Genomic DNA, 20,954 nt, shown 5'->3' with positions numbered 1-20,954 from the left:
TTACAGTTGTGAGTATGTGAAACAAGAGTTGATTCTTGTATTATTATTTATTAATTATTGAATAATTTTACATATGAACAACTGTAATCCTACTTTTGTCAACCCCTATAGGCATATCTTCAAGACTGAACAGGCTTATTCTAATGTATTCTCTCCCAACTATGGAAAACTGGGGAATGAGAAATGTATTCCAATGGAAAATGGAAAACTGGAGAATAAGAAATGAAGCATAATAGGGGTAGAAAATAATCTCTAGTCAATGCAGAGAGAGTAAATTAAGACATCTTTAATTCTAAAGTGAGTAACGGACTTACAAATTGAAAGGAGGGAAAAGGTGATAAATTACACAGTTGTCAAGAATTATATATTCCAGTCAATAATGGTTCAAATCTCTGAGATATTTTGAAGTGAACTGAACAACAGCAAAAAGAGGCAATGACCTTTAATCAGGAAAAGGGGATAGGGTGTCAATTTGAATAAACTCCTAAGAAGTCAGGCACTACATACATATCCCAGGAGGACACTGCTTCGTTTATCTCAATGCAAATGCCTGCCTGGCGCACGCATGCGTGAGGGTGTGTGTGTGTGTGTGTGTGTGTTTTGGGGGCAGGGAAGCAAACATTAACAACACCTTAAATATTTCCACTGGGCATTCTCCAGGCTTGTTAGAATCACCTCATATCTCAGGAAAACTTCTTGAAGCATTCAATTTCACAATAATACCTGAAGACTTCCTCAGGGCTAAGTACGCAAGAAGTTTGTCTGTGTCTCCCTCCAAGTCAGTGGTTAGACAAGAGAACACCTGGCTTATATGATAGCATGCTTATTGAAATGGTTAGTACATTCCAGGTTGGGAAAAGGTAGGTGCCTTTCTCGATTGACTTGAGGAAAACAATTCTGAAACTACAATGGCTATCTGGCGGAGGTGCTGTGAGAAGTAGGGAGCCAATAAAGCCAGATATTTGGAGCGTTTACGCCACTTTAGGCTAAAGTTGGTCACCTTTCTTAAATTGAAATACAGATGATTTCACTGAGAAACAGCCTAACATAAAATACGTTACACTTAGCATATAAGAATTTCAGCACTAACACCTCTTTTGGCACAGATTCTCAATTTTTATTGCATGCAAATTTTGCAAGGAGAGAGGATGAACTCATGGCTTAAGAATCTGGCAACTGCTTGAATTTCACTGTAAAGAAGCATCATTAAGAAGCTAAGAATCTGAGTCACTTAATATTAGGCTTCAGCTAAATTCTTAAATGATTACATAACACACTAATTTTTAAGAACAAGAAGGTTTTGTTTGTTTTTAAAAAAAATATCTTTAAGATTTCTTTTGTTTCTCATACTACAAAATGTCCTGTCTCACCCTTCCATACATACGTATATATGTTTATATACATATATATGTAAAACATATTGCTTTTTTGCTTACAGAATGAAATATCTCCACATCTTCAGAGAGATGCCCATAATTAACCTGACTCTCCGAGATCATGTCTTTCTTTAGGTTAAGTAACTTACTTCCCTACGATAATGTTATATGTTTACAAAGATAAATTAAAATATGAGGAATTCCACTGCAATAATTAAAATATCACTAAAATTCCAATTGGTTCACATAATATCAAATAACTGAATTAAAAATTAGAAACCACATGTCACCCCTACAACCGACCAATGAATGATGCACGCATCATTAACAGCACTTAACAGACCAGAAAAAATGGTTCAGGACATTTGAAGTTACCTGCTTAAAGTCATGGATGCTTCACACCATGCAGATAACACATCTGAATGAATAACAAAAGTTTTCACTCAAGCTTCGACATTTTGAGATGAAGTAGATATAAAATTTGAATTTTGGAAAATGAATAAAGAACATGTATTTGAAATTAATTTTAAAAATATTTTGAACTTCTATATGAATAGTTTCCCAAAAAGGGCTCTAGTAAAATCAGAAAAACACATGTATAAGTTCTGTGTTTATTTTTAACCAAAGGCATCCTTTTGTGAGAACAAGTGTCACAAACAACTAACATTAATTTGCTTAAGCTTTAAGAGCTCCCCCCCCCCAGATTTTCAAGAAGTGAACAGAACCAGATAAAAGAAAATATTATCATAACTTTATATGCAACACTGTGTTTAGAGCAACCAGAAAGCAAATAACCATGCCCCTCGTACATGCTCAGCATTAAATTACCTTTCATAAAGCAAAGGCATTTTTTTTGACCGACAAAGCAAGACGTACAGTTAAGAGGTATAGAACTCCCACATCCTGGCCTTTAAATTGTTCTACTTAAAAGAAAGCAGCATTTATAAACCACATGACTATTTTAAATCCCCTGAATCACATTGCAATAGAAAAACACTGTGTGGCATAATGTATAATGGCATATTTAAATATGACCCAAAATTCCATGCTTCTATAAATCTATATTAAGTTGTAAGCAAATACAGCCATTTCTACCTTGATCATTTCTCTAAGCAAAGGTTAACTGGAAAGGCCAGCCTTAGGAAGAAACAGAATACATACCATGATATAGTCTCTTTCGTTAGAAAAGGCAAGAACAGATTTATATTGACTTGCTGTATAAAAGCCGAAAGCATAGAATTTGTATCCACATAATGAACTGATGTCTCCTCTAAAGACGTCAGATTGCTGTTCAGCTAAACTATCTAAAAATACCTCCTTGCAAACACACACACACACACTCACACACACGCGCGCACGCGAAATGACTACAAAGACAGGTCTTACTAAGCAGCTCTGCTTGCACAAAATCACTTAATAAGTGGAGGAAATTTTTAAAGTACTTAGGGAAAATTTAACAGAGATTTTTTATAGCAACTATGATCTTTTATGAGCTATTTTGGAAACCAGTACCAATTTGTAAAAAAGTCGCTAATGAAGGACCTTAAAGCAAATCACAATTGACCTATGATGTCCCATAGAGAATCATGTTAAAATTAGATAAAGAAAAATAAAGCTCTGAATCAGTGTCAACATCCTATTTAAAAACCAAGAAAGGGAAAAAAAATTTTTCTAGCTGGAAAAGCAGGAATCGAACTCATGGATGCCACTGTGTGCTGGGCCCTGTGCCAGACATGTAACCCTTATGAAGCACACATGGTTAACTGCACTTGACAATGGAAACAGGACACTGAAGTAGCCCGCTTAATGTCACAGAGCTATAAAAGAAGAGCTAGCATTCCAATCCACATGCCAAGACTCTAGAGCAGCGGTTGCCAACTAGTAAGTAGTCCGCAGACCACTGGTGGTCCATGAGGTCTGAAAGGTTGGCGACCGCTGCTCTAGAGCATATCATTTAATATCGATAACTGACATTCACCAAGGCTTCACAGTTTGCAAAAAGACTGAAACGTTAACTCTTTATATTTCCTTATTTAAACCTCAAGTTTTTAATCTGTAAAACAGAGAATCTCACACTTCGCTCCTTGTATTGTTTTGATGATTAAAGAAAAATAATATACGTAAAGCACTTAGTAAAATTATTGTAACTACTACTGTAATTATTAACAGTGTTCAAAAGAGTATCGTGAGGAAGATCGGTATTGTATTCATGATCTGGACCTTGAAGTGAGAAAACAAACTTCAAGAAGTTACATGATTTGCCTAACAGTTACACAGCTAGTCCAAAGCAAGTTCCTTGTACATAAAGTATTGCATTGTGTTACTACGCAACAAACCTAGTTGGAATAGTTCTTTTCTATTACTATAGGGAAAGCTTCACAGAAGAAATAAAGAGGATTTTGCTTTAAATATCCCTATGAGCATGCTTGAGGATGATATGCAATGAGCACTGTTAAGAAGCTACATCACTGGTTTGCTCTCAGGTTCAGGGTAACATTTCAAAGCCACTCATTAACTTTAGTACAACCAATTGAAGGCAATATCCTTTTCCATAGCATCTTTGAATAACACTTAAAGGCAGGAACAAAATGGTGGGGGGAGGGGGCGGGCGGTGAGTAACGTATACTCCCATGGCTGACAAAGCCAGTACTTGATACAGAGCCTTCAAAGAGGTTCTCTAATCCTGCCGACTACAATGCCCTGCCCATCATCCGGCCTGAGGGAGCCTAGGGCCATTAGCACCACCAAGAAAAGACTGTTCTTAAGGCATAGACCATGATCATTGAATGTCAGGTCTCTCTGCCGTGGCCAGGTTAAAGTGTATTTTAAAAAGGTATAATTATATTCCATAGTCCTGTTATAGTGCTGAAGGTTAAAGAAATGGTGATAAAGATGGGCCTAATGATTACTCATTTTTCTGTATTTTAAATGGCTAAGACAATGTTGCTAAGTCTGTCTGTCTGACAAAACTCTATTTGGCTATGTGCTAATATTAGCCCTTTATAAATTACTTATCTAACGGAAAACAAATTAAGAGAGCTCTTATATCATCCAAACAATAAGTCAGAAACAGGATTCTTTTCTATATTCAAGTCTAGAAACAGGGCAATAAGAAAGACCTCTGGAGAACCACACAGATGGGAAATCTCCGGTAAACATGGTGCCCTCCCCATAAAAGGTTCAATTAACAAGAGAAAACTTTCATGTAAAGTGTTAAAGAGTATTACTCAATACAAAACTATAGTTTTGCAATTCTGGCCAAGCTTAAAAGGGGATAAAATATATTGCTTTTATTTCCTTTCAAGATCAAGGTAAAGTTACTGTCCCTTTTATGATAGAGATAGCAGTTACTACATCACGCAAGTGAAATCCCTTTGAAACTTATACTAAAGAAAATCACCTCTGGATGTAGGGGGCAGAATAACCTGTTCTCAATCTTTTTTTTTATGAGAATTGCTAGGTGTACCGGTTAATAATGCGGATTTTTTTCAATAGATGGAGCTGCACATATGTTGATATATATGCGATTTGGTATGTATGCTATTTTGTTGTAATGACAGCAAGCTTCAAAACGTCATATGTCCAATTTTCTGAAGGTGTGAACATCATAGATATTTTTACACTTAAAAATGCCAAATTTCGTGCCCCCCCCCCAAAAAAAAAGAGCATTTGCGGGAAGTTTTCATTCCTTACTTTATTTTGAAGAAAAGTGCTGCTGAAAGTTATTGTATACTTTGGGAAACTTATGGTGAACGTGCTCCATCTCAAGATACTGGTGAACACTGGTTTAAATGCTTTTAAAGTGATGATTTTGATGTGAAAGACAAAGAACATCCAGGTCAATTTGAACCACACTTTGATTGTAGAATGACCAGAATGGGCCAGAAGACACGGCAAAGTAATTTTGCTTCATGATGACACACCATCACACACTTCAAAACCAGTTAAAGACACGTTAAAAGATCTTGCCTGGGAAGTATTAATCCACCCGCCGTATTCACCAGACTTTGCTCCTTCAGATTACCACTTGTTCCGATAGATGGCACACGCACTTTCTGAGCAGCACTTCAAAACGTATGAAGAAGTGGAAAATTGGGTCTCTGAATGGTTTGCCTCAAAACAAGAAAGGTTCTATTGGGATGGTATTTACAAATTACCTGAAAGATGGGGAAAAATGTGTATCTAGTGATGGACATTACTTTGAATAAAGCACTTTTGATGTTTCTCTTGAAATTATCATGTTTTCTTTCATTACAAAATCCTCATTATTAATCAGAACACGTAGTATAATCCATGGGACATATAGAAAACAAGAAATTGGTCCATCAGTGCAACAATGTACTAGGAGCAGTTAAGATACTTCACACAACTTCCAAAAATAGATCTGCATGTGCACGTGTGTGTGTGCGCATGCGTGTGTGTGAGTGTGTGTGTGTGTGTGTGTGTGTGTGTGTGTGTGTGTATACACAAGAAAAGACTGCCAGTGGCTCCAGCATGTGTCAGTTGTGTAACTATGGGAAAGTTGCTTTACCTCTCTCTGTTTTGATTGTTTTTTAATGTATAAAAAGAGGACAGCATACTTATATTGTGAGGAGTGAGGATTAAGTGTGTTAATATCTGAAAGAGTTTAAACACTGCCTAGATTACAGGACTGGGGCATGTCCGGCCCACAAAATCATTTGGCCTGGCCCTGCCAAGGCATTAGGGGTGAGTTAATTAAATAGTTGACCAAATATAGCAGGCTAATTTTTAGGTTGATAATTTTGTATGGCCCTTGGCAGAAAAAAGGTTCCCCACCCCCGGCCTAGAACATAGGAAGCCAGAATATAAATCCAAGTTCCTGCTCTGGAGCCTCCTGTGACAAACCACTAGGCTACGGTTCCTACTACTACCTTCTATTTAAGTAACTTTCTTCAAAAAGGTTACAAGTGGTCATACAGTTTTCATTATCACATGTACAAACTATTTCCCAAGTTAGGAGATTTTTATAGTTACTAGCAGTAGTTTCTTTTTCTAAGAAAGATCCAATCCCCACCCCACTCACCACCCCCCATTGAGTTCCTGTGGCTACCTAGGTCGTTATTTCAATATATTGTTTCCAATTTCTTTGGGGGCAGGAAAATAACAGCATATAAATTACAATAGTACAGCACTGAAACCAATATAGGAGTAGGGCATCTTCAACTCTATTTCACCCTGGGTTTCTTTAAACCCTATATTCTAGCTCTTCTGGATGACTCTGGTGTGTTGCTTAAAACCTCCAAAGTCCATCTGTCTGAAATGCCCTTGTTCTCTATTGTGCACCCATAGCCACCTGGTGGGCCCCAGCTGCCCCTGAACATTCCTCTACTAGACCCCATACATAACACTTCGTGCATATGTCAGCAGGTCTCTCTCCTGCTACTATTCTGTGAGCAACTTTAAGATACAGGCAGTCTTATTCATATATAACCAAGACCAAATATAAAACACATTTTCTTTAAATAAGTAATTTTGTGGTAAGAAAACTGGCAAAACATAGTATATCTAGTTCCATAACTATTTACACACCACACTACTATTACTGTCACAGACAAATGTCATTGTATTAAACACACGAATATATTAATGTGGCTAACACCACATTTCATTGTTTCTAAGATCCACAATTTCTCTTTTAACATCTTTGAAATTGGGATCCATCTTGCAATCAATGAAAGAAAATACTGGGTTATTTAAAGTAAGGTGACTCAATCAATGGTCTTAGATTTAGTGAAAAATGATATTTTCATTAAAATACATAGTTAAATTTTCAAGAACAATATCCCCAGGAACTCTTGATCCTTCTCATCTGCTCACATAATATAGTTAGAAGTGAGAAATGATTCATTCAGCTACTAGTGTGTCCAGATCAAAAGAGATGGTTTGTCTTGACCAGGTGGCTCAGATGGTTGGAGCCTCACACCAAAAAAGTTGTGGGTTTCATCCCTGGTCGGGGTGCATATGGGAGGCAACTATCGATGTTTTCCTCCCACACTGATGCTTCTCTCTCTCCCTAAAAATCAATAAACATATCCTCAGGTGAGGATGAGAGAGAGAGAGAGAGAGAGAGAGAGAGAGAGAGAGATGGTTTGACTGCTAGCCACCCTAAATGAAGACCTAAACAAATCCTTGTGCTTCAGAAATCTAACTCATGAACATTACAATCCCACAACAGTACCCTGGTCACATCACACTTTTATTTCACTTTATTTTACCATTAATAACTTTCGAATTATTACCTGAATCCACAGTAATAGGTCAAAACTCTTTGACCTAACATTCAAAAGTTCTACAGCCTAACCCCTCTCTCTTCAACCTGTGTTCCTCCAGCTGCCCTCCACCTCAGCCCAGCTGATCTACTCAATGTACATTAACACTTTTAATTCAATGCTTTAGCTCATTCTGTTTGCCTTGCAAAAATTTCTCCCATTTCCTTTTTTCTTCACATCTTGCTGATTTGAGGCACAGCTCAAGACTTACTTCCTTCTCTGTGGACTAATCAAATTACATGTGACAATCCTGCCTGTGCACTCCTATGTATTTTTTGTCCATACTGCTTACCCAGCATGTAAATATATGCTACTCCAACCAGATGCAAAGTTTTCAAACCTCTTTTATGGAAATCTGAATAAAACCCTCAAGAAAACAGTCATGATATATGGTTTCGTTATTAATTTTCTCTTCTCAAAAGGCAAATAAGCAGAACACATAATTTCAAAACATAACTTCTCAGATGGAAAAGCACCACAACAGTTATGTAAATAACATTGGTGCCTTTTTTTTTTATCCCAAGGTATGGTTCACTTTTTACAATGGTTTGGAAATGCTTCTGCACTAGTTGATGGTGTTCTTATGTAAAAATTTATTTCTTTTAATCCATGTGTTTGGTTTTCTTTGGTATTTTTATTGATTTCAGAGAGAGGAAGGGAGAGGGAGAGAGAGATAGAAACATCAATGATGAGAGAGAATAAGTGATTGGCTGCCTCCTACATGCTCCCTACTGGGGATCGAGCCCACAACCTGGGCATGTGACCTTGACCAGAATCAAACCCGGGACCCTTCAGTCCGAAGGCTGACGCTCTATCCACTGAGCCAAACCAGCTAGAGGGCTAATCCATGTTTTAATTTAAATATAGATTTGCTTCTTTTCTGACTAGCCAAAAATTTAGTAAGTACTGTTTATTTTCACATTTTATTCAGCTAACACTGAACACACTTTTATTAAATAAGAACTACAACCTTTATAGTCTCCTCTTCTATTCAAAGATAGAGCTTAAGTAGTCTTGCTCTGAGGGGGAAAAAAACTCTACAGATATATTTGCGTCATCCATATCTCTTTTTCTAGAACAAAATGAACTTTTCATTAATACCACTACTGTCTATCAACTTTTTGTTGTTGTTGTTAATCCTCACCGGAGGATATTTTTTACCATTGGTTTTTAGAGAGAGGAAGAGGGAGGGGGAGGGAGAGGGTTGCATTCTGAACACTCCCCAATTGGGCCAGAATTGAACCTGAATCCCATGTACACGCCCTTGACTGTACCCTTGGAATCGAACTCGAGACCCAACCTTCCCGTGTGCAGGCCAACGCTTTAATCCCTGAGGCACACCAGCAAGGACTGTTTGTCAACTTTTGGACATTTGTTCTTCAGCAGACATGCTTTAAATCTTATCTATATTAGGTTGCTAATGGCGGGGAGGAGGCAGGGCCCAATTAAAAATAGGGTAATGAAAGGTAAAAAAAATCTGGGAATATGCACAACTAAAAAGGAATACAAAAGATTTCAGTAATAAAAGACACAATATACAGTGGAAAGAGAATAGAAATGTCAGAGGTGTTTATATTTTCCTTGTCTAAGCTATTCGAAAGTTCATTTCTTTTTCTTTTAACACTTTAATGTTCATTTCTTATATCTTAAAACTTTGCATAAACTTCCAGAAAAGTACAATGAATGGTATGGATATAGTAAGCTTTACTAAATCACATTGCAGCCCTAACTGGTTTGGCTCAGTGGCTAGAGCGTAGGTCTGTGGACTGAAGGGTCCCGGGTCCCATTCTGGTAAAGGGCACATGCTCGGGTTGTGGGCTCGATCCCCAGTAGGGGGCGTGCAAGAGACAGCTGATCAATGATTCTCTCTCATCATTAATGCTTCTATCTCTCCCTCTCCCTTCCTCTCCGAAATCATTAAAAATTAAAAAAAAAAAATCACATTGCATTCTTACTATCCCACATTTGGGATGGAATTCTTACACTAGCTGAAGAAGCTCTTACGTATAACTTTTTTCTCTCAATATTTACAATACATATATATCTAATACATACATATTATGCTTTACTTTAAACTTTAAAAGTATAAAGTAGAAAAATCAGCTTATGATAGAAGTGTCATAATAGTTACATTTCTCTTAAATCAGTTGTCCATAAATATATCTTCAGCATATATTGTGGCGAATAAAATCTAGAACAATTATCATTACCAGATTTTATATGCATAATATAAACAACATTTCTATAATAAGAGGATATGTACCAATGGTTTTATCTAGGTAGTAAAATTGTGATTATTTTTCTGCCCTTGTCTTTATCTGTTTTCTATCTTTGTTCAATGAACATATAGTTATGCATTTTAAAATTATGAATCATGCACAAAACTGAAAACACAGACAAGCCGTAGACCAAACTGCCACCCAAATAACCATAATACAAACCAAAACAAGCATTGATAATTAGGTTAGCTATTCAAAGGCTATCTTCTAAAGAAAATAATTTTAAATTACTTTTATTTAGGAATATGTTATCCCTAAAGTATAACATAGTATGATTTTGACATTTGATTGTTTGCACAAGTGGAATTAATTTCAAAAAGCAGGAAGCCTTATATGTTAATGTAATATAAATGTATTATAGAACATATTCATATTTTTAATTGCCATTTAAAATGAAAAAAGTATACTTTTAGAGGGAAATAAATAATTGTAAGATTAATTATCCACGAAGATAAAGTAATTTCATCCTTCACATTCTCAATCACTGGAATCCTGGGGTGTAAATTGTACTTATCACTCAATTTCTGCTAGCCTTCCCCCACCCCCACCAAACCAACCTCTATCGGCCCAGTGACGATAGAATCCTTCTAATCCTTAATGAAAACTCTAAGCAATCTTCTTTTTCACTAATATTAAAGGTACCATAAAATCCAGAAAAACTACATGTCAAAATACTCCCACTTAATTCCAAATTTTTCTTGATTACTGAGAAAAATAAAAGAGTGCTTTCACTTCTTAAAAATACTTAAAAAAGCAACAACATCTGATTGCACCCATTCTTTTTTCCTAGGAAAATGGAGGCAATCAAAAGGTTACAATTCTACATTTTTTACAGCTATGTTTCATCATCTTTTTTATTATAAAAGGTGTGAAGTTGTTATGCTAGCACTTAAAATTAGTGAAATGTTGACCTTTTGGAAATAACCCAAATAAGGCACCCCCATCGTAATTTGTATTTTTAAATCTCTAATAGAGAGCAGTAAGAAAATACCATTTATCACAAGAGATAGGGCATATGTTCCTGAAAATTAGCCTTTACTAATAATAAACTATGCAAAATGTTAAATTCTAGCTTAACCGCCATACCTAGAATGAAAATGAGATTATGGATTAATTATATTTACACAAATGCACACATATGCATGGAATGCATGCATAGATACTGGGGTAGAGTATGTTTCATTTAATAATCAAACCAAGTCAATATTATAAACCAATAACATATTTCCCTCGAGTTCACTAAAGGAGAATATACACCTTAGTAACTTAAAGATGTTTTTCAGACTATCAGTCGATCAATCAATAAATGTAAGGTTAATCCATGACTAAGATGTCTCTAAGAACATCCTTTATAATAAACATGTGAAGTAAATTATAAAAGAGGATCTGGTGTACTAATATGGAATGAAAGATTTAAAGAATGATTGAAGTCACTGTAAATATATTAAAGAATATTTATATGGACTTAATGTACAAAATAAACCGATTAAGTTTTAACTGATAAGTTATGCAGACATCACACAGATCATAGACTGCAATTAAATAAGATCAATCATATACATATACTATGTATGTATGTATGTATATATCTATGAGAAAGATAATATAACAATTAAAATCAATCATTATATGTCATATACACACTATATATGTACACTTATTCAGGGTGCCCCCCAAAATGTAAACACTCTTTAATAGCTGATAGCTCAACTTTGAAAATGAAGTATATTTTAATAAATGCTGCCTTTATAATTATTCAAAATATGTGTATACATTTTGGGGGACACCCTATACGAGAAAGAGAATACAACATAACTAACATAAAAGGTCTATGCCAGAGGTTCAATCAATAAGAAAATGGCAGAGGTTGACAACTGACAAACACCCCATTGCAAGGGTGTTTCTGTACCAACTGGAAAGGCAGGGGCAGGAACCAAGGGTTTAAGAGGACTAGCTGTGTAATGCATCTATGGAGGGACATGTTGCTTCTGTGAGAATTGCTTTGCTAGTATAATTTCTTAATGCTCTTTAGAGTATAAATGTATTTATGATCTCTTGTATGTCTTTGTACAAGTGTCTTATCTATGTTCCAAGAACAGGCATTATACTATTTAACTGTTCTGTGTAACACCTACTAGGTGTACCAGTTAATAATGCGGATTTTTTTCAATAGATGGAGTTGCACATATGTTGATATATATGCGATTTGATATGTATGCTATTTTGTTGTATTGACAACAAGCTTCAAACTTCATGTCAAATGTGCTGAAGGTGTTAACATCATAGATATTTTTACGCTTAAAAAATGTCGAATTTTGTGCCAAAAAAAGAGCATTTGTGGGAAGGTATAATTCCTTATTTTATTTTGAAGAAAAGTGCTGCTGAATACTTCGGGAAGCTTATGGTGAACATGTTCCATCTCAAGATACTTGTGAACGCTGGTTTAAATGCTTTAAAAGTGATGATTTTGATGTGAAAGACAAAGAACCTCCAGGTCAACCAAAAAAGTTTGAAGACCAACAATTACAAGTATTATTGGATGAAGATGCATGTCAAACTCAAAACAACTTGCAGAAAGTTTAAACGTTGCTCAGCAAACTGTTTCCGATCGTTTACAAGCAATGGGAAAGATTTCAAAGGAAGGAAAATGGGTGCCACATCAACTGAACGAAAGACAAATAGGAAACCGAAAAGTCATCAGTAAAATGTTGCTTCAACTGCACGAAAGAAAGTCTTTTTTGCATCAAATTGTGACTGGCGATGAAAAGTGGATTTATTTTGAGAATCCCAAATGCACAAAATCACGGGTTGATCCAGGCCAACCATCAACATCGACTGCAAGGCCAAATCAATTTGGAAAGAAGACAATGCTTTGCATTTGGTGGGATCAGGAAGGTGTGGTGTAGTATAAGCTTCTAAAACCAGGTGAAACCGTTAATACTGATCGCTACCGACAACAAATACTCAATTTGAATCATGCTTTGATTGTGAAACGACCAGAATGGACCAGAAGACTCTGCAAAGTAATTTTGCTTCATGATAACGCACCATCACACACTTCAAAACCAGTTAAAGACACGTTAAAAGATCTTGCCTGGGAAGTATTAACCCACCCGCTGTATTCCCCAGACCTTGCTCCTTCAGATGACCACTTGTTCCGATTGATGGCACACGCACTTTCTGAGCAGCACTTCAAAACGTACAAAGAAGTGGAAAATTGGGTCTCTGAGTGGTCTGCCTCAAAACAAGATAAGTTCTATTGGGACAGTATCCACAAATTACCTAAAGATGGGGAAAATGTGTAGCTAGCGATGGACATTACTTTGAATAAAGCACTTTTGATGTTTCTCTTGAAATTATCGTGTTTTCTTTGATTACAAAATCCGCATTGTTAACTGGTATACCTAGTAAGTGTACTAATAGACTTGGCATTTTAATACTGTAAATAGCACTGATCACAAGCATGTGTCAGGACTTCAAAAATAAAGACCACTTCTTAATGATAAAGAAAAATAAGACCTTAAGGACTCATTTACAAACTTTCATTTAAATCTCTCTCTCTCTCTCTCTCTCTCTCTCTCTCTCTCTCTCTCTCTCTCTCTCTCTCCTCTCTCCCATATCTCTATGGATAGCAAAAGCACTAATTTTTATTTTCTTTTTAAAATCTTTTTTTTAAAAGTTCATACACAAACCATAATCCAAATAGAATATATGGATGATAAAATGGTCATTTGATCTAAGTAGAAAAAGTTTTCAAAAATTTACAAACAAAAATTAAGAATTTAAATTAAATAAAAAAATTTTTACATGCTTATTAAACACAGAAAAATGAAGAAAACTGACCATCACACTGGAAACATTGCTAAATAGAATACCTGAATAAAATATTTAAGAGTGTGGTCAGGCCTAAAACCAAGGAAATGGACTAGAGTAATTTCAGGTTATATTTCAGGGATAATTACATCAATATGATCAACTTTACAGAGCATTTACTTTGGTGCAAATTAAAAGTCAGTATTTCAAACATATAAAATATTATATTTTAAATGAAAGAAAAATGATTGATGCTCTTATAATAGTTAAACAGCTAAAGGAGAAAAAATAATTTGAGTTTCTAATGATGCATTTTGAGCACTCTTTTTTTAAGTTGATCATTCTTTTCTCACTAACCTTATTGATATTATTTTTATACAGTTCTGTTTTAAACAATTACTAAACAATATTTCAAAGCAAAAAATGGGAAGTACACCTCTTCTTTTAACTAAAAGATCTTTTCTTCAATAGGTCTTACAATGAGATAGAGCTTTTTTCTATACATATGTGTACACAATACATTAAAAAGTTTCTGAAATGTATTTCTTCCCTTCTAACAGGGTAAAAAGAACTATTATTTGTTGCTAGGGTTTCTTGGCCCAAATCCAAGGCAAGATGACCTTGTCCTTGAATAAAACAACAGGATATTGCTTCCTCTCCGGCCTTTCTGCTAGCTAGCACAGTGGAAAAACTTCCCCAAGAGATAAGTTTATTTCATCTCAGGAAATACATAAGTCATTATAAACAAAATAAAGATCAGATACAAAAAAGGTGGAGTCTTAACCAAAAGAGGAATAACTTAACATCTATAATTAATCTTGGTGCTATTTTCTACATCGCTAAGGAAAATGAATCAATCAAATTATAGTAAAGATTCACTGTACCCAATGTTTACAGACAAGGTCAAATTGTCATGGTAGATAAAAGCAATGTTTTAAAAATTGAGTTTTCTTAAATCCATTCTAGCTAAAGATAGAAAGGGAAGGAAGTAAGAGGGTGGAAGACGAGAGGAGGTTATTACACACCTTTGCTGGATCCCGAAATGTGGAAATTAATTTGTCAGGTAACCTAACACCTTCCTCCCCATCACCTGGATCAACCTGCTCTCCCTAACAAATCATTCCAACAGTGATTAGCTCACTACTTTTTCCTCATGACCTTCTGATTCCTCCTGTCCTTCTACACCTTCCTGCCTTGGACCCTCACGTGCTATTCTTCCATCCTAGAAACTCCTTGTCTGTACGGTATTTCTTAAACAGTTGACAAACAGTTTTGAATCCCAATCATATCCTAAATATATAACATGAAGAAGGGGGAGAATTCACTCAAGGTATGATTTCTCACCTAACTGCAGAGACCAAACCAATATACAAGCACCAATTAAAAGAACTAAGAAAACTGAGCATTGCATATTAAGTGCCAATAAATCATTATTCAGAGAAAGCAGAATATGAAGAGACAAGGAGCAAGTGAAACTTAAGCAAAGAGCACTGCAAGCTGGAAAACAGGAAAGTGGGCCTAAAGTGCTTGCAATCAGATCATCTTAAAATAAAAAAATCATAATCGGGGGGAAATTAATTCAGAAGGGAGAAAATATAGATAATAAGAGGGCCTTTGTGATCAACAGAAATGTTGACATATGGCTAAGCTATATTACATCCTTCTTTATTAAGAGGCTTATGAAATAATGGAATTGATATTTATGGCTACAAATAAGCCATGTGCAGTATGGACTTCAGAAAGGTGATCATGAATTGGGCTCCAAGAGAGAGGCAGACTTCACTAAAGCAGAAACGGGAGACAAAATATCAACACTCCGTGCTTCCAATAGAGTACAAGGGACCAAGGTCAGACTGTCAGAAATGACAAAGGCAACAGAGCAAGCTGAGGCATTGAGTTTATATTTAAAGAATTAAGCAGAAAAAATGACAAGGTATATGATAGGGCCAAACACAAAAAAGGAGGAGGAGGAAGGAATTGGGCTGAATGGCATCTATTCCTGATCATGCCAATTCAAGTCTCAAGATAATATCAAAAAGAAAGAAACAGATTGAAATTAATATAAATAACACAGCCCAAGTAAGCAATGAAAAAAAAAATGGCAGAACAGGCAGACACGTCTCTCCCACTTAGACAAGCTCTTCATCAGTCATATTACAGGGTTAAAGTCACTGAAGAGTTCTCTATCAGAATGTCAATTAATAAAAAATATGAAAATTATTTTTAAATTTAGTTAAAATAAGGCCTTATCCCACAATCATTAATGATGACCCTTATGCAGTGTCTATTATGACTTGAGATATTAGCTACTAATTGGTATGAACTCTTCATACTTAGCAAGACATTAAAAGAAAAGCATATAGAACTAGAAAGCAAACATCTGCAATGTTTTTTTTTACTAGATTTAAAGTTATGGGAAACCCAATTAGGATTTACAAAACTTTACTAAGCTTAAGCTTAATGATAAATATCTGAAAACCTCTTTTTTGTGTGGAGGCAAAACGATTTTTTAAAAATTGTTAATAAAGAAAAATTGTGTTTCTGGAAAAAAAAGGATAGATGCATTATTAATTGTATGTCAATATGTAGTTTTATAAAACTATTTTTATAAGTTTTATAAAATAATTTTGATCATATTATTGCTCTTTTATATTCAATGCTTGGAATGTCACACATGCCAGGAAAAACAGTAGCAGGAGAAAAGTATTTTTTTTTTGCAAACCATGTGTTTCACTGAGAGTTACGAGAGTTAATACCAGCTCTCATAACTCTAAATCAGGGGTGGGGAACATCAGGCCTGAGGGCAGTATAAGGCCCATGAAATCATTTGGCCTGGCCCTGCCAAGGCATTAGAGGTGAGTTAATTAAATAGTTGACCAAATATAGCAGGCTAATTTTTAAGTTGATAATTTTGTATGGCCCTCGAATAATGTTATAAATATCCAAATGGCCCTTGGCAGAAAAAAGGTTCCCCACCCCTGCTAAATCTACACATCTAATTTAGACTAAATTTGTCTATATAAGGAGATAGAATAGGTTCATGGTTAAAGAAAGACTGTTAAATCAGACAAACTTAGATTCCAATGATGATGGCTCCACCACTTACCAGTCTTTAAATATATACACTTTTTAAATCTTGCTAAGCCTCAGTTTCATTATCTCCAAAAAGTTGATAAAAAAAAACCTTTCTTTAAAAGGTTGTTGTAACTATTAAGTCAGATAATATGTAATATAGTGCCTGTCATATAATAGGTGCTCAAGAAGTGATAGCTATTGCTATTAATTTCCTACATTTAAGTAAGCATTTCCTTATATCAACCGCTTTTAAAGTTTACTATCTAATTATGACTGAGGTTTTATTGTAATAAATGTAGCATACTACATATACCCATAGTTTCTAAAAAAAAAAAATACAACTAGAAAATAAATGATCAGTTTGATAGTATCAAGTTGATTTATTTTAAATGATTCTTTTTTTTTTTAATTTACAAAGTTTCAAAGTCATCCTCTACTGCAGAATTTTCAAAAGCATGCATAAGGAATGCTATTCCCATTAGATAATCTGAGGCAGGCCAAAAAGAGGAGAGGCAGGTAAAAAACAGAACGGTTGATAAATAGAGCGATAACACCTGTAATGTTATCCCAAAGTTTTCCCCAACTTACTGAGCCTGGACAACTTTTTTCATGTAACATCTATTAACATTCTTCTTTTGGAAAATGCAGTATTACTTTTTTTTTTCGGTGTTAATAATCTCCTTTTATTTTAAAAATTCACAAAATCACAAGGTTCCTCTGAGGACTAACTGAAGGCACTACATGACTATAAGAATAAAGCCCAGTGCTGGCTGAGTGTTGGGCGACACAACATTCATCTCAGTATTATCAACTGACCAAATAGAATGGGGAGGGGGAGGAGAAATGATAAAATATTTAAAATTTACTACTTTAAAGGGTTAAATGAGACTTCATTAATCCAAAAATGCAATAAAAGAGAAATTCTAGATTATTTATTGTATACCTACCATGTGCCGGCAACTGAGAAATGCACTGAGCCACATAGAAAATGAATAAAGAAGAAAAAGCCCAGAATCTGAAGATTCTAACTAAGTAAAATAACTGAGTTTACTACTTGTGCCCCCAATTTAATGTCTTTCTTTTTCCTTTTCAGTATTTCACTCCCTTCTGTAGTCAAAGAAACAAAGCCACTTAAAAAAAGTCACAAACATTTTGAAGAAGCAAACACGGAAGTACTTCTGAATTTGCTAAATTTTACTCATTCAAAATTAGCTCTGACATTATGTTCATAAAGCCTTATAGGTCAAAAGAGGGCATTTTCTCTCCTTTTTGCTCTACAACTGTTTTCTGAGTCACCTATTATGTGAGAGCCAGAGTAATTATCCTCCTATTCAACTCCTTGCATATAATTAAAATCCTAAAGGTCGCGCATGAAACAGCAAAGTCTAGATAACCAAAGGACTCATCAACAAGTATATAGCAAGATCTTGATATCATAAGCTGCCCACTCTGCTGCATATGATGGTCTGAGGTGGGAAATTCTAGTACTTCAATTTGTAACGAAAGTACACGAGAAACACCACTTATGTGCTTTCCAGAAATTGCTTGATTCGCGGCTATTTTTATGGCTAGGGGCCATAAAAGTCACAGCATTTCCCTAAATTTCAGTAAAATACAAACAAACATGCTTATTTAGGATTATCTGTGCCAAGTGCTTGTTTTCACATATCTAGTAATACTTTTTCCTCCCCTACCAGTTTTAACAATTCTTTGTTCGTGAAAATTACAGTGTTATTAATAAATACTCCCTCCCTCCATCTTGAGAAATGATATATGGAAAAAGGTAAACAAAACCCCTGTGATTTAAACTTGCTTCTAAGGGTCCTCAAGTATAGTTTAAGTAATACTTTCACTTCACCCTGAAAAAAACCATGACTACAGAGCAGCATCACTTCAAAGACCCTCTTAATAAAATCGAACGCTAGTGGAACTTCTCTGTAACAACCTTTCCTATTAGAGGAATTAAGTAGAAGGCTGGTCTTTTTTTGCATTTGATCCGAAGAGATTTAATTAGTGAGGTACCACAGGATCTCATTATGAGGGGGCTGGGCTCTCGGCGCAGCATCATAACACGCTTTCAACACAACCACTGACTTAAGAACATCCTGGGGTTCATCAGAAAAGTGAGATCATGCCCATGGAGTCACTTGCAAATCTCTTGGGTTTAGGTAATCGTTGTGTTCCTAATGATGAACAAGACCAAATTATACACATAAACCTAAGCATCTTATACTCCCAAACTCATGGCTTTCTGTCTATAAGTTTCTGAAGCCCCGGCGATTTATCTCCATTTTTGAGTTTAACATTTCACCCTTTTTGGAATATGTGAAAGATCAATCCTATACCCTAATATAATGCCACCTAGATTCTAGGGTGTGAAAACAGACATTTCAAAAATACTTAGGCTACTACAATATACTAGTATGCTGCCCAAATTTATGCACTTTCATTTTGGGGATCTAAAGATGTACACACATATAAAACATATGCATGAGCATGATGGCAGGAACTTCCACCACGGACATAAAAGTAGCACCGTGAGAACTCACATTCCTGGAACAGGAGGCTGAGACGTGGTGTCAGCCATAGAAAGTGCTTCTCACCAACAGCAGTAGCTGCCTGTGGGCTTCCAGCATGACAAATGCATAGCCGACTCATGGGATCAATTATACAAAAGCAGTACTTGTGGCGTTAAAAAAAAAAAAAATTCTGTGTGTTCATCTCCTATTAAAACAGGTTAAGAAGTCAAAGGAGTCCCACCAATCATTTGATTAGCAAATCAATAAGCAAAGCTCTCCCTCCCTCATTCAAACCTCCATGTGAATTCCTTTCGACAGACACCGGTTCCCAATAACCTTTTTCATGATCTCTCATTAAATTCAATGAAAAAAAACCTACTCGAGTATTAAGTTAAAGAGGAAATGTCAAGCTGTAGTTTTTGATCCTAAAAATCAGCTGTCCAATATTCCTCAATGTTCCTAATTCTGTTTTAAACAAATAGGTTGGTCTTGTTTTAAAAAATATTTTTTTTAAATCATGACAAAAATTGGAAGAACAAGCCAGTTGTAACTTACCCTCCCGCCTCCAAGCGGACTATCATACCCTCTAAAAAACCTGTTTTCCCTGAGGAGAAGTAGCAATAATTCCCATTTTAAAGCAGTTCTCTATGACGTGCTCCCGAAGCACAAGCAGCGTTTGCGATACTTACTGAGTGTTTCTCCTGCTGGCCCATAACTCCATGGTTAGCTGGGATTGCTAGTGGTTTCATAATGAAGAAACATATGCTGAACTGCATTTACACATCATGTACCAATCTCTCATGGATGGCAAGTCACCCTCTACAGCATTAAATTAAAAGAAAGGAGAAAAAGAAAAGGAAAAGGAAAAAAAAAAAAAAGAGGGGGGAGGAAACCATGCGGCAGCTTAAAGTGTCACTACTGGCAAGCTTAAAAAAACCCTCACACTTGTAGACCAGAAAAGGAATCCGAGCCACGGTGTCCATTTTTATAACATCGGAACTCTAACCATCTTAGGCTCTGACAAGGCTGAGGAAACCTTAGACAGCTCTCAGTCTTCCCAGAGAAGATCATTTCCGAGACTGAAGAACGAGAGGCAAAAGAAAAGGAGGAAAGAAGAAAAAAAAAAAAAAAAAAAGCTAAAATGGCTGACTGCACACAGACTCCCCTAGAAAAGGCTTAATACAGAATTATAGCAGTCAGGGTGGTATGAGAACCGGTCTCTAGCATTCAGCCAAGCATTGTTAATACTCTTGTTTCATTTGCAATCACACAGACGAACCCCTTCAACCAACAAAAAAGGAGAAGAGAAAAAGAGAGAAAGAAAAAGCAGGGCAGAGCGTGTGAATCGGGACCTCCTCCCTAGCTGCTAATGATGCTGACAGTGGTGACCAGTGATCTCTGTCCCACTCCACTAACCAAGTTTGCACAATTAATCTTAGCAGCATGACACTGATGGACATTTAATTTAATGATGTCTGTCTCTCACAACACAAGCATGACTGCTAGCAACAGAGTCACTAACACACACACAGCACATGCACACACACACACAATCTCGAGAATCATGAGTCTGAATGCAACACACCAATATAATTACATTAT

At 35.8% G+C, this 20,954-nt stretch overlaps 1 protein-coding gene across 11 annotated transcripts in view; it reads right to left on the bottom strand.

Moving 5' to 3' along the window:
• Window positions 1-20,954, bottom strand: part of RAPGEF2 (Rap guanine nucleotide exchange factor 2) — a 245,429-nt gene that overhangs the window by 70,286 nt on the left and 154,189 nt on the right. For 3 of the 11 annotated variants that reach the window (XM_079771540.1, XM_079771541.1, XM_079771532.1), the window contains exon 1: window positions 20,042-20,935. The exons of the other annotated variants lie outside the window; for them this stretch is intronic. In XM_079771540.1, coding sequence (XP_079627666.1) covers window positions 20,042-20,128 — 87 coding nt within the window. In that variant the 5' untranslated portion in view covers window positions 20,129-20,935. Of the gene's footprint in view, window positions 1-20,041; window positions 20,936-20,954 lie in introns of those variants that run through there. 11 annotated transcript variants of the gene reach the window in all.

Source organism: Cnephaeus nilssonii (genome assembly GCF_951640355.1).
Source record: "Cnephaeus nilssonii genome assembly, chromosome: 5".
In the NCBI taxonomy this organism is placed as follows: domain Eukaryota; kingdom Metazoa; phylum Chordata; class Mammalia; order Chiroptera; family Vespertilionidae; genus Cnephaeus; species Cnephaeus nilssonii.
Note: the sequence above shows the minus strand (reverse complement) of the source record. Positions and strands in the feature narration are given on the sequence as shown.